Genomic DNA, 12,586 nt, shown 5'->3' on the forward strand with positions numbered 1-12,586 from the left:
TAGTGATATTTTTTAAAAAAATGTTTTTAATTAAATCAGGGCGCCTGGGTGGCTCATTCAGTTAAGTGCCTGCCTCTGATCAGGTCATGGTCCAGGAGTTCCAGGATTAAGTCCCTCAGCAGGCTCCCTGCTCAGTGGAAGTCTGCTTCTCCCTCTATCCCTCACTCTGCTTGTGAGCTTGCTTTCTCTCTCTGATTCTTTCTGTGTCTCTCAAATAAATAAGTAAAATCTTAAAAAAAAAAGTAAGTCAGTAATTGTAGCTTATTTCAAATTCATATTAGTACATTGTTTCAATGCAGATGACATGGAATGTCATGTAACTATTAAAGTGTATAAATTCAGTGAATGCTATAAAACTGCATCATTAAACAGGTTTACAAGGCATAAAAATAGGAAAGAAAATTTCATCTTTAGGACATCTATTTTATAATTCTGAAATTTTTCAAAGTATAAATTATATAGGATAATCTATAAGATGAGATTCAGGTAGTGTTTTAAATTGAACAGTTCCAATATTTTGAATTATGTGGATAATATATAAAAACTCCAGTAATTTTACAAGTAGTTCTAGTTGCCACTAACAAAAATAATCTTATACTGTATAATCACAAAAACCCTGAAATATAATTTTTTCATATCCTGTAATTTATAGCAGAACAAATTCAAGTTATGTATATACCTATATACGTTTACAGCATGTATTGTTTTTAGTGGTTTAAAACCTTCCTAAGCTTGATCAATATATGCAATATTTTATGTATTCATTATATAACATGAACTATATAATTCAAATTCTGATACTGTTGGTTTTGTGAATAGAATATGAAGTTCAGGGGTTTAGTTTGTACTTTTTATATTGCAAACTATCACAGAAGTCTAGTCTGCAATTATTTTAAAGTTAAATTCTAGTTGCAACCAGAGACTAAACAATGGACTTTTTCTACAATTTAGAACTTAAACACTGCTTAGACTTATTTTCCTTTTTTTCATTGTTGTTACTCTTGTCTCCCTAAGCAGGTTTATTATAAATAATATGAGACCTTTAACTTAATTATATACTTAAGATAGTTCTAAATATCTATGAAACATTCAATAAATATTTGTTGATTATCACAATTAAGTCATAATAAAATAACACAGTTTATTCTTTGTAATCAATTACACAACAGAAGAATGTCATCAATAAATATTAAGTAAATATTCAGAAACCAAATGAATATTTTAAATGGGATCCATATTCTTAGACTTGAATTTCACGTAATAATGAAAACATTTCATGTTTTGTTAACTTGCAACTATCAAATTTATAAGACAAATGATACAAGATACACATGTTTAACAAACAAAACTTTGGAAGCCATCAGTGTAGAAAACTTTTGGGGGATTTTCTTAATTTCTCTGTATGTTTCTAAAATCAGATTCTAAAGACAGGAAAACTGCCTTAAAACAGTTTCTCTAAATATAAAAAAGAACAACTTTTCAAAATTTTAATTCACATATAGATTCATTTTCCTTAAAACCCCAAGCAAGTTCTTTATTGCTGGGTTTTAATTTCAAATGCTAGAATATTTTTAGTAAATCAAGGGAGTAAGATTTTTTTCTTTATAATGGAAAATTATCATCTCTCTTCTCTTTTTTATCCTCTCACCAAAGGAAATATATAGATTGTTATAGAAAACTCAGGTGAAAATATATTATGCACATATTGTATAAAAGAAAAATCACTTAAATATAAGTTAAAGAGTCATATATGTAACTATCAGTTTAAAAATTAGTATAAAACAAATTATACTAACTTATTTTTCTAGATATTTGTAACATATCACTTGAACCCCACGTTATGTGAAGTATTCCATTAGTTTACCACTAAAATTATTCTTAATACAGTTTCACAGTTAAGTGAAAGAAAACACACTACCTAAGTAGTTTCCACATACTCAGTGCCTTTGTATCTGCTACAGGACAATCCTTTTGCATTGTCTAGACACAATGTGTACCAAGATCTGAGGCACTGAAAATCCCTTTAGAACATTTATTCAAATCACCACATACAGACTACCCTAATTTTCCACTAAGACTTTTTACTTAACTTCACTAACAAGTGCAAAAGCAAAATTTACATTTTCCCAACCAACTAGCACTTTATCCTACTACTTGGAATGTTTAAACTCAAATTGCCTGACATTGCCACACAGTCCTTCAGGATTTGGCCTTTCCTTTCTCCCAAACCTCTTCCATCCCCCCATCACTTCTTGCATTTCATATTTCAACACCTGAACTACTTCCAGTCCCCTAAACACAATAGTATTTATCTTGCCTCACTGTTTCTTCATGGTACGTGCTCCATATCTACCTGGATGCTTCTCCCTTTCCTTACCTTAGCTAGTTAATGCCTACTCCCCTTCTAAGATGAACTTTTTTTTTTTTTTAATTTTGGAAATTTTCTATCACTTCCTAAATCTGAGTTTCAAGCACTCATATGCCCCTTTTGAACTGAAAGCATCCTCTTTCTCAATTCTGCAGTTTAGAGGAGAGCAAGGCTATATCCATTGTGTATACTCTTGATCTCCAGAGTGTAGTTTAGAACTTGAAAGTACTTTACAAGAATTCGCTAAAAATGTATACGATGTCTGATAAATTACATTAAGTGGAGATTTACTCAATATTGAATGTGGGGAAGTGTTTTGATTAAATAGAATTAAAAATATAAATGAGATAGAAGAAGTGGTCATTTGATAAGCAAACAAATGCAAGCTAAATGTTTTATTTATAGATTCCATCCGTTTGATTTTTCTTGTTTTTATATCTCTTTGTGTGTTTATACTCAGCATACAAAAATCTTTTGTTATATTGTAAAGTGATAATGTACACTATTACAATTATATTACTAATGTATTAGTTTCCACTCAGGTCATGATCTCATGGGTCATGAGATTGAGCCGCTAGTGGGAAGTCTGCTTGTAGCCGATTTCTCCCTTTGCCTCTCCCCCACTTGTGTGTACTCACTCTCTCTGTACTCACTCTCTCTAAATATAAATAAATAAATCTTTTAAAAAATAAAATGAGCAAAATGAAATGAAATGTATTCTATCACAAAATTTTTCATAATATTCTACATGAATACTAAGGATGTCTCTCAACACATGAACTCTCACATAATATAATCAAATATATTTACTGTTTAGATGATCAGAAATTATTGTCCAGATCCCTTCTTAAAAAGTTTTTCAGTTTGTAACTGAGTTTCTCAGTATCTCTCATCCCCCACCCAAAAACAAATAAAGTCAATGATCAGAAGGATAAATGTATTACATGAGAACACAAGTCTTTTTTTATTTTAATTTTCATTAGTTCTGTATTTGTGAGGTCTTTGTTTAGGTGTATAAACCTTCAAACATACTAAGATTTTGTATGTGTATATGATTCTCACTATTATATATCTAACTAATACATTATCATCTATTATGGGCAACATTATATCTGATATACACATATAACAAATATATAGAAATATAGAAATATCTATAGATATGTACAGATATCTTGAAATATAACAAATATATATATAATATTTATTAAAATACAAAAGAAGAAAATACAATAGTAATTTTTTTCTAAAAATTGGGTGGATTGCCAATGAATACTTAACTATTTAAAAAAAAATACTTAACTATTTAATGTAATAATACAAAAACTGAACTACTAAATGTGTATTAGGATATTCAGGTTTAGGTGCACCTAGTGGCTCAATGGGTTAAGCATATGCCTTGGGCTTAGGTCATGATCCCAGGGTCCTGGGACTGAGCCCCGAGTTGGGCTCCCTGCTCAGCGGGGAGTCTGCTTCTCCCCCTTCCTCTGCCCTCTCCCTGCTCATGATCTCTCTAGCTCTCTCTTTCTCTCTCAATTAAACAAAATCTTTTTTTCTTAAAAAAAAAAAAAGGATATTCAAGTTCATATAAGTCGCTTCCAAATTGATCGAGTTTATAGAAGTGCAGTTAGAAAATGTATTATTGTAGTTTAATACATACTAAATAACCACATTTGTCATCCTAGTCTATAAAACTTCCCAATATACTATCATAATTGTCATGTTACATTGAAGAAATACAGTCATATTAAATAACTTTCCCAATTTCAAATAGAAATTAGTAGCAGAGCAAACATTAGAATATTATGCTGAGTTTAAATTCTTTTCCCTCCTATTATGCAGTGCTACCAAAAATGTATGTTGTACATAATTTCAGGTTTGGAGTGGTCTGCAGAGGAATGAGAAAAGGTTAAATTTCTGACAGTTGTGAGATAAAATATTTTACTGTTTCATTTATTAGTAGGAAGTTATTCTACCAAAAGTTATGAAAAATATTCAAGAGTTCTTCAATGTAGAATATATATGAATAACTCATTTCTTTCTTTTCTCTTTTCCCTAATTTCTTATTTGATATATTTTACAAAAAAAGAAAAAATCTGCTAGATATAAATATCATGAAATTGGCACTTGGTAATGGGTATAAGAAGAATTATGTTTTTTTCTATCAAAACTTCAAAAGAAGACTCAGGTAGGTGCTGCGCGGGGCTGCGGGGTGGAGGCGTGGGGCGGAAGGCGGAGGAGCACGGGGGATTCTGTGGAACGTGGGGGTGAACGTCAAGGAAAACGAGCTCTAGCTCAGGGCTTGGCGCCTCAGCAGCTCGAGACCGAAGCCACGCAAGGGATTCTCCGCACTCTGAGGAGTTCAGTTAAGAAGATGTCAGCTTTTACTCTGAGAAAAAGGAAACAGCCTTTGAACTGTGACAACTTATTATCAGACATTCCATCGAAGAAATTAATTTTGGACTCTGCTGAAAATACATTTCCATCACCTGATGAAAATTACAGTGATAGCAATGAAAAGAAGGTTCATTGCTCTCAGCAAAGTCATTTCCTTTCAAATCCATCCGAAACAACTAAAACCAGATTGCCATCTGCAAGTCAAGGTTCACCACTTAAATCTACTATGTCTACTGTATCCTTTTATAAGAAAGATAAGTGGTACCTCAACCCATTAGAGAGAAAGCTGATAAAAGAAAGTCGACCCACTTGTCTAAAAAGTAATAATGAAGACCAATCTTTTCCTGTTGTGACAGAAAAAATTCAGGGAAAACCAGTCTGCTCCAAGAGGATGATTAAAAGGCCACAAAAGAGTTTAATTTCTAAATGTCAACCAAAATACAAATGCATCAAGCCTCAATCAAAAAATTCTAAAAGTTCCAAGCAAAATCGAGTGGCCTATAAGCCAATTGTAGAGAAAGAGAATAATTACTATTCAGCTCAAGATAATCTGAATGCTCCTCGGGTTCTAAGCCAAAAAGTCAAACCACAAGTTACACTCCAGGGTGGAGCAGCATTTTTTGTTAGAAAAAAGCCCTGTCTTAGAAAATTGTCTCTGGAAAACAAGCCATTACTGGAACTCACAGAAAAGAATATATCAAAAGTGATCAAAGATTCTTATGCAGAGACTGCAAGGCAAGTGCCAAAGAGCTTGTTACTAGAAAAAGAACCAAACATTGAGTTGCTTCATACAAGAAGTAAAAATGAAGAGAAATTAACAAAGGACTCATTTGGTGGAGTAGTTTCTTTAAGAGAATGTAAACCTAATGAAAATGCGTGTTTTCCTTCAGAGGATTCTCTCAGTAAAAACAAGGCGGTTTCTCCTGAGTCCATTGTCTATCCTATCTTCAGTGTGTCTTCAGTCAATACAAAAAGATCTTTAGTTGAAGAACAGTCTTCTGTGGGATCCGTTATATCTGCTAACTTGAAACAGATCAACATGCAGAAAAGTACTAATGCCAGGGATACAAATAAAGAAACAGAAGACCAGCTCATCATTGATGCAGGTCAGAAACATTTTGGAACCACTGTGTGTAAGTCCTGTGGCATGATCTATACTGCCTCCAACCCTGAAGATGAACTGCAGCATGTTAGGCATCACCACAGATTTCTGGAGGGAATCAAATACACAGGCTGGAAAAAAGAACGTGTTGTAGCAGAGTTTTGGGATGGGAAAATTGTGTTGGTCCTGCCACATGATCCAAGTTATGCTATCAGAAAGGTAGAAGATGTCCAAGAACTTGTTGATAATGAATTGGGCTTCCACCAAGTTGTTCCCAGATGTCCAAACAAAACCAAGACTTTTCTCTTCATATCTGATGATAAGAAAGTAGTTGGGTGTTTAATTGCAGAGCCCATCAAACAGGCCTTCCGTGTCCTTTCTGAACCAACTGGTCCAGAATCTGCAAGCTCTAAAGAATGTCACCGGGCTTGGCAATGTTCAGATGTGCCACAGCCTGCAGTATGTGGAATAAGTAGAATCTGGGTCTTCAGGTTGAAACGAAGAAAGCGCATCGCAAGACGATTGGTAGATACTCTCAGGAATGCATAAATTTGGCATGGGTAATACCAGTATCTAACCTAGTTCCACCAGTCTAGTCTGATGTTTCTCAAACTTAGAAGTCTGTATGAATCACCTGGGGATCTTGTTAAAATGCAGGAACCGCTTCATGTTTGGCTGTTTTCTCAGGACTGACGAAATAGCATTTTCTGACCCAACACCAGATGGCAAGTTATTTGCAACAAAATACTGCAACACCCCTAATTTCCTTGTATACAATTTTAATAGTTGAGCCCAGTGTCTACTATAGAACAGTTACTATGTGGATGACTTCAGACACATTTGTTAAATGTGAACTATTTAACAAATATCAAAACAAAAATACTAAGATGCACACAGAGACACATAAACCTGTATCAGTTTTGTTCCTTATGAATTAAAAAGTGAGAGATAAATTTGTTGAAAATTATCTGGGTATTCAAAAAAAATTCTGTCCAGCACTGGAATCCTTAATTATGAAACTTTGTAGCTATAACTGGAAAATGACATGCCTACTACATAAAAACATTGACAAAACAAGGTGGTTTCCACAGATATGTGACCACTTATCTTTTATAAAGCAGACTTTGGCACCAGGATTATCTCATGCCCAATCAGAGGCAAATAGCAAAATTTAAAGACAGGCAAATAATTTCCATGCCCTGCCTTTAAAGGTAATTCCTGAATTCTGTACACAAAATTCTCACTTTATAGGTGTTGGCAAGAGCAACTCAGTTTGAAAGTATTTAGAAAGTGTCTTGAATTTTTAATTTTTAAGAGGACTCTCCCATCTTTATTGTAAAGAATGAGTAAGATTTCCATATCCTTTTATGTAACACAATTCTGTAGCTTAGGGTTTTAATCCTTTTGAAAAACATACCTGTCTTCAGACTTAATTACAGTTAAACATAATAGTTGCACTATTGTCATTTCATGAATTTCAGTGTGTGAAAATGCTGATTGTGCTACTCACCTTTAGTGCGCTTGTCACTGAGGATCAGTGTCATTAACAAAATGGATCCCCAGTTGGATTAGATGATTCCTGTGGTTACATTCTTTAAATGTTTGAATGTTTAAGATATATCTTGCTCTGAGAAGTCTGGCAAACGTTCTGACAAAGTGAAGAGTAATATATAACTGAGGTTAGTAAATAAATGTATCTAGCCTGATGGGCCAGAGAATGTAATGACATTATATAAATACAGCTCAGTATGTGCACATTTTTCTAGTATAATTCTTGGATACTTACTTTAAAGAGCAAAGAATTATTCATATTGTTTTGATTTTAAAATTCATATAACTGCTTATCTGGCAATAGGACTCTAGGGAAATTTTCTGTGTTGTGACTCTGTAGAGTCAGTTCATCTGCATTCTTTTATTTTCCTATAAGTCAACATGTTCCCCAAGTTTAAAAGCCTGGATTCCAAAAAGAATGTGGAAGTGTTAAAATGTGTGTGATTATGCCAACATTTTAATGCTGTTTTCTGCACTGCTGTTTTTGTTTTAAATATTTTATTTAAAATTTTCTATTAACATTATTTTGCTTGCTCAGTGCTTTGTGATGAGTCGATTAAAATTCCTTTCAATTGTCAAAAAAAAAAAAAAAAAAAAAAAAAAAAAAAAAAAAAAAAAAAAAAAAAAAACTTCAAAAGAAGTAAGCTTCAGAAAGGGATCACATTTTCCTATGAGTTACTGAAACTTGGCTTTTTAATTTGATGAACCATGGCAGAAAATACTTTGATGTAAAAATATAATCACTAACCTTAGGGAACAAGCCAATTGTACCTTCCTTTTCAGGACTGTTCCAATAAATTAAACAAATTTAAGTAATCTCAAGTTTATATAAATTTCATTCCAACGAAAAAATAATAATGGACTCTGCTTAAATGTAGAATGTAGAAAGAATATAGTTATCCTCACTAAACAAACTTGGTGAATTGCTAACTAAAGAATCATTTACCTTGATTTTTTTTTTTACCAAGTTTCTGTTTTCATCCATTCAATCCATTAACTCTTAATTTTGAAGGTCTGTTTTTTAGCAGGCAGTACACTACCTATCAGGGATACAAAAATGTTCAGGATACAATTACTTTTCCCCTGGAAACTGAGAGTAACTAAGAGGCAGAGGAATGGTTTTCAAACTGGATGGCCTGAAGGTACAAGGTTCATAGTGTTTCAATTTTTAACCATAAGTCATATTCCTCATCCTTCCTCTAATTCCTTGACCTTTCTCTTTCATGGTACTTATTTTAATAACATAATATTATTTAATTTTTATTTCTTCTGCCTCATTAAGTAGAATATAAACTACAGAAATGGGAGATTTTTGTCTATGATTTTCACTTTTTATAACAAATTGCTAGAATAGTGATGACCTATGAATGAAGTGATACAGTTTTACACTCCCTTGTCAATCTTTGTATGGAACACACAGTGGAACACACAGCCCTTTTCTTCCTTAAATATGGCTTTAATGACTGGTGTTTGTATAATCTTTCATGAATGGAACTGACCTATATTGTGCCATTTAAAATTCGGGATTTTAATTTTATTTAAAGCAGGTAAATAAAAATGAAGAGAAAGTCTACAATAATATATCTATATGGAAAATATATCTCAATAGGGTGCCTGAAAAACCCAGAATTGTGGATATATTATTATTCTAGATCTTTCTTTGAGAAATAAGCCTTAACCTTAGGATGTTTTACTCCCAACACATGTTAACACATCAACCATAGGAAAATATAACTTATATTAAGTAAAAAAATCCAACATAAAAAGAAAGTAGAAAAATAAATGAATCAAATATTTCCTATTTTTGCAAGTTTGGGGAACATTCTACCATTGTCACAATGACATGCAATATGACATATTTTCCATACTTATTGTTTTTCCAGAGCGTTGAAGTTAGATTATTTTTAGGAAGAAAAATTATCTTTAGATTCATAATGCATTCATAATGTATAATATTTAATTGTATTTTAGCTAGAAAAATATTTTGTCCTTTTTTCTACAATCCTTCTGCTTTTAGAATGTTATAATAAATACACTCATTTCTTTTTATATACTTGAGTGATAATATCTATTTGCGATTAGAAAAATTAAGTATAACTAAATTAGATTTGACTACACATGCATTCCAGGGTATGTGGCCGTAGTATAGTAGACATAGATTTCCTCTATTGTAGTAGACATAAATTTATTTTTGGAAAGGCTTCATACCATCAAAATCCATCTCTGAATTAAGCCAAACTACAAGAGAATAATGTATTAAAATGGAAACCTTTAAGATGACTTTCAAAAAACTATACTGTTATTTGCTATTCTATAGTCATTGTACCAAAATTGAATTTTTAGATAAAAGGGCAATTACATCATTTAGACCTTACTCTTTGGATGATTTCCAAGTCAGAGATCAGTATATTTTTTATTAAGTCTTCCCCTTGTGGAATGACATAAATCTTCTTAATTTCAATTGTAGGAGCTTTTTTTTTTTTTTTTTTTTTTTTCCCTTGAGTAAATGATTTTATTTTGGAGTTTGGTAGATATGCTGAATAATGGCTCCCAAAGATATTGAGATTCTAATTCCTAAGGCCTGTACATATTACTTGATATAGCAAAGGGAATTTTGAATATGTGAGTAGATTACTCTGCATTATCCTAGCAGACGCTAAATGTAATATGTGTGTCCTTCAAAAAGAGAGACAGAGGGAAATTTGACCACAGGAGAGAAGAAAGAGAAATGATCACGGAAGCAAAGAAACACAGAGAGATTTGATGATGCTACATTTCTGGCTTTAAAGATGTCCAAGAAAGGAATACTGACTAATGACTGAAGTTCTAGAAGCTGGAATTGATGAGGAAACTGATTCTTCCATAAAGCTTCTAAAAGGAGTTCAGGCCTACCAAAAATGGTTTTGGAGTAATGAAACCCACTTCAGACTTCTGACCTCTATAGCTATAAAACAATATATTTCTGTTATTTTAAACCATTAATCTTGTGGTAATTTGTTTTAGCAGCAATAGGAAATTAAGGAACATGGTAGATCATGTAACTACTCATGCTAACTTTTTTCCCTTTGTCTTTAAAGTGCTAGGATCAAATTGTTATCATAATTTTAATCAGCACAGTTGGTTGGTCTTAATGGCATTCATTTTACACATGGACATTATTCTCAGTTCTATCTAATTTTCCCTTCATCATCTATCACTTCTGATTTCAACACTATCCAATGATATTTTGTTGTATTGTGTGCATTATGTAAGGTCAGCCAAAGGCATCCAACAATTTCATTTGCTTTCTTTAATATTTTCTTTCTTATCATTCTCATCTTAAGGACCTGGAACTTTGTAATGGATTTCCTAAAATATGATGGTTCCTAGTGACCTTTGAAGTATCACGCCAAAGGGATTTTTATCTCCCTGTGGCCCGAGGCAGTGCCTGGTAGTAAGTTAAGGACTTAAGAATATACTTTAAATCTTATATACTCTAGAGTGCTATTAATGACACTGAAGCAGTAGTGAACTAAATATACTGTTATATATTCAGCACAACACAGCAGATTTCATGATCTATATATATTACACTTCCTGCAAAATAGTATTGTGCAAAAAGAATATCAAAACAAATACCATTGATCATGTACTTTGTGTATATAATTGCTTTTTTTTTATTATTGCTTTGTTAAAGGAAAACATGTTTCTGAAGCATGGCTATGAGCTTGTGCTTATGTAAAGGAGATTAGACATCATTCATAAATTCTAACAATCGTAACAAACCTCTGCTCTAAATGTAAAAAATATGTATGATATTCCCATATCTATCTGTAGTTTGATTTTTTAAATAGTTGAAACTTAAAAACTAAATATGAGTATATGGACATTCTACAATATTACTTTTATCACCCTTATTTGCATATTTCACTGTTAGACCTTTAATACACACATATAGTATGTATAGTATAGAAATATAGTATAGAAATCTAATGATGAGAATTTTTCTAAATAAATGCTATATTAGTGAATTTAAATGAAAATTGAAAGAGGCCAATTAAATTTATCTTGAAATTTTTTAAGAAAACATGTTTTTGGTCTGGATTGGCCTATCAACATTTCCATTATTACCTTCCTTGCATACCCCTAGTTATTGGAATCCTTATTCTTGGTCTTCCAAAGATTTCTGGAAAAGCAATTTTTCAAACCACTTTCTTGAGTCACAAGAAAAGCATGCCAATTCAATACCACTATAAAAACTATCACTTAGGATAAATAACCATTTAAAATATTGAAGTTTTATTTTTTTCTTCATTATTTTAAGTAAAAAGGAAAAATAATATGAATAATTCTAATAGGAATGTGCTATTAAATTATTTTGAATGTTTTAGTCCACTACTATCCATTTGATAAATTGTTCTTTTTAATAAGATTTATTTATTTGAGGGGGAAAAGGGAAGGTCAGAGGGAGAGGTAGAGAATCCTCAAGCAGACTCCCCACTGAGTGCAGAGGTTGAGGTAGCACTCTATCCCAGGATCCTGAAATCATGACCTGAGCCAAAACCAAGAATTGAATGCTTTAACCAACTGAGCCATCGAGGTGCCCCTGATAAATTGTCTTTTAAGTATACTAACTGGCAACCTGTTTTCTGTAGATCTGTAATTTACTGTTTTTCTCACAGTGAGACATGACAATCGAGAAGTTAAATAACTGAAATAAAGAGTAATTCAGGTTAAAATTAAAGAATAACCATGATGAGTTGGAAAATTAAATAAACCTGTAGAACAAGAGGAACTTTGGAAACTCCTTTTATGCAGCAGAGATTGGATACTTATTCTGCATAGACAATATACTAAGTATGTAATTCTCAAGGTGTAGGGATTTCTGCCTACTTTATTTCTGTTGTATCTTGAACACCTGGACTTCATTGGGTACATAAAAGTTGCTCAATAAATGTGGTGACTATTTTATTTAAAATATGTAGTTTTATGGATAGACAGCTGGAATATGGTTGAGTGCAAGGACTATTCTTTTAAACTCTGTAATTTTCTTGATTTCTATGTAATTTCTATGTTTCTAAGTTTCTATATTCTTTCTATACATAAAGTCTAATGAGAGTTTGGGGCACTCATTAGGATGGCTGAAAATAGTATGTGATGGAAGTCTAAGGGTCTTGGTTAAGGTGAGT

At 32.3% G+C, this 12,586-nt stretch overlaps 1 protein-coding gene across 1 annotated transcript; it reads left to right on the plus strand.

Moving 5' to 3' along the window:
• The first annotated feature begins 4,611 nt into the window (after positions 1 to 4,611).
• LOC125753347 (N-acetyltransferase ESCO2-like) lies at positions 4,612 to 6,959 on the plus strand. Its single transcript, XM_049099370.1, is given in 2 exon segments — positions 4,612 to 6,427; positions 6,525 to 6,959. Coding segments are annotated over 2 exon segments (1,818 nt in total). The 5' UTR covers positions 4,612 to 4,742; the 3' UTR covers positions 6,658 to 6,959.
• Positions 6,960 to 12,586: the final 5,627 nt, after the last annotated feature.

Source organism: Canis lupus, chromosome 22 (genome assembly GCF_003254725.2).
Source record: "Canis lupus dingo isolate Sandy chromosome 22, ASM325472v2, whole genome shotgun sequence".
Lineage (NCBI taxonomy): Eukaryota > Metazoa > Chordata > Mammalia > Carnivora > Canidae > Canis > Canis lupus.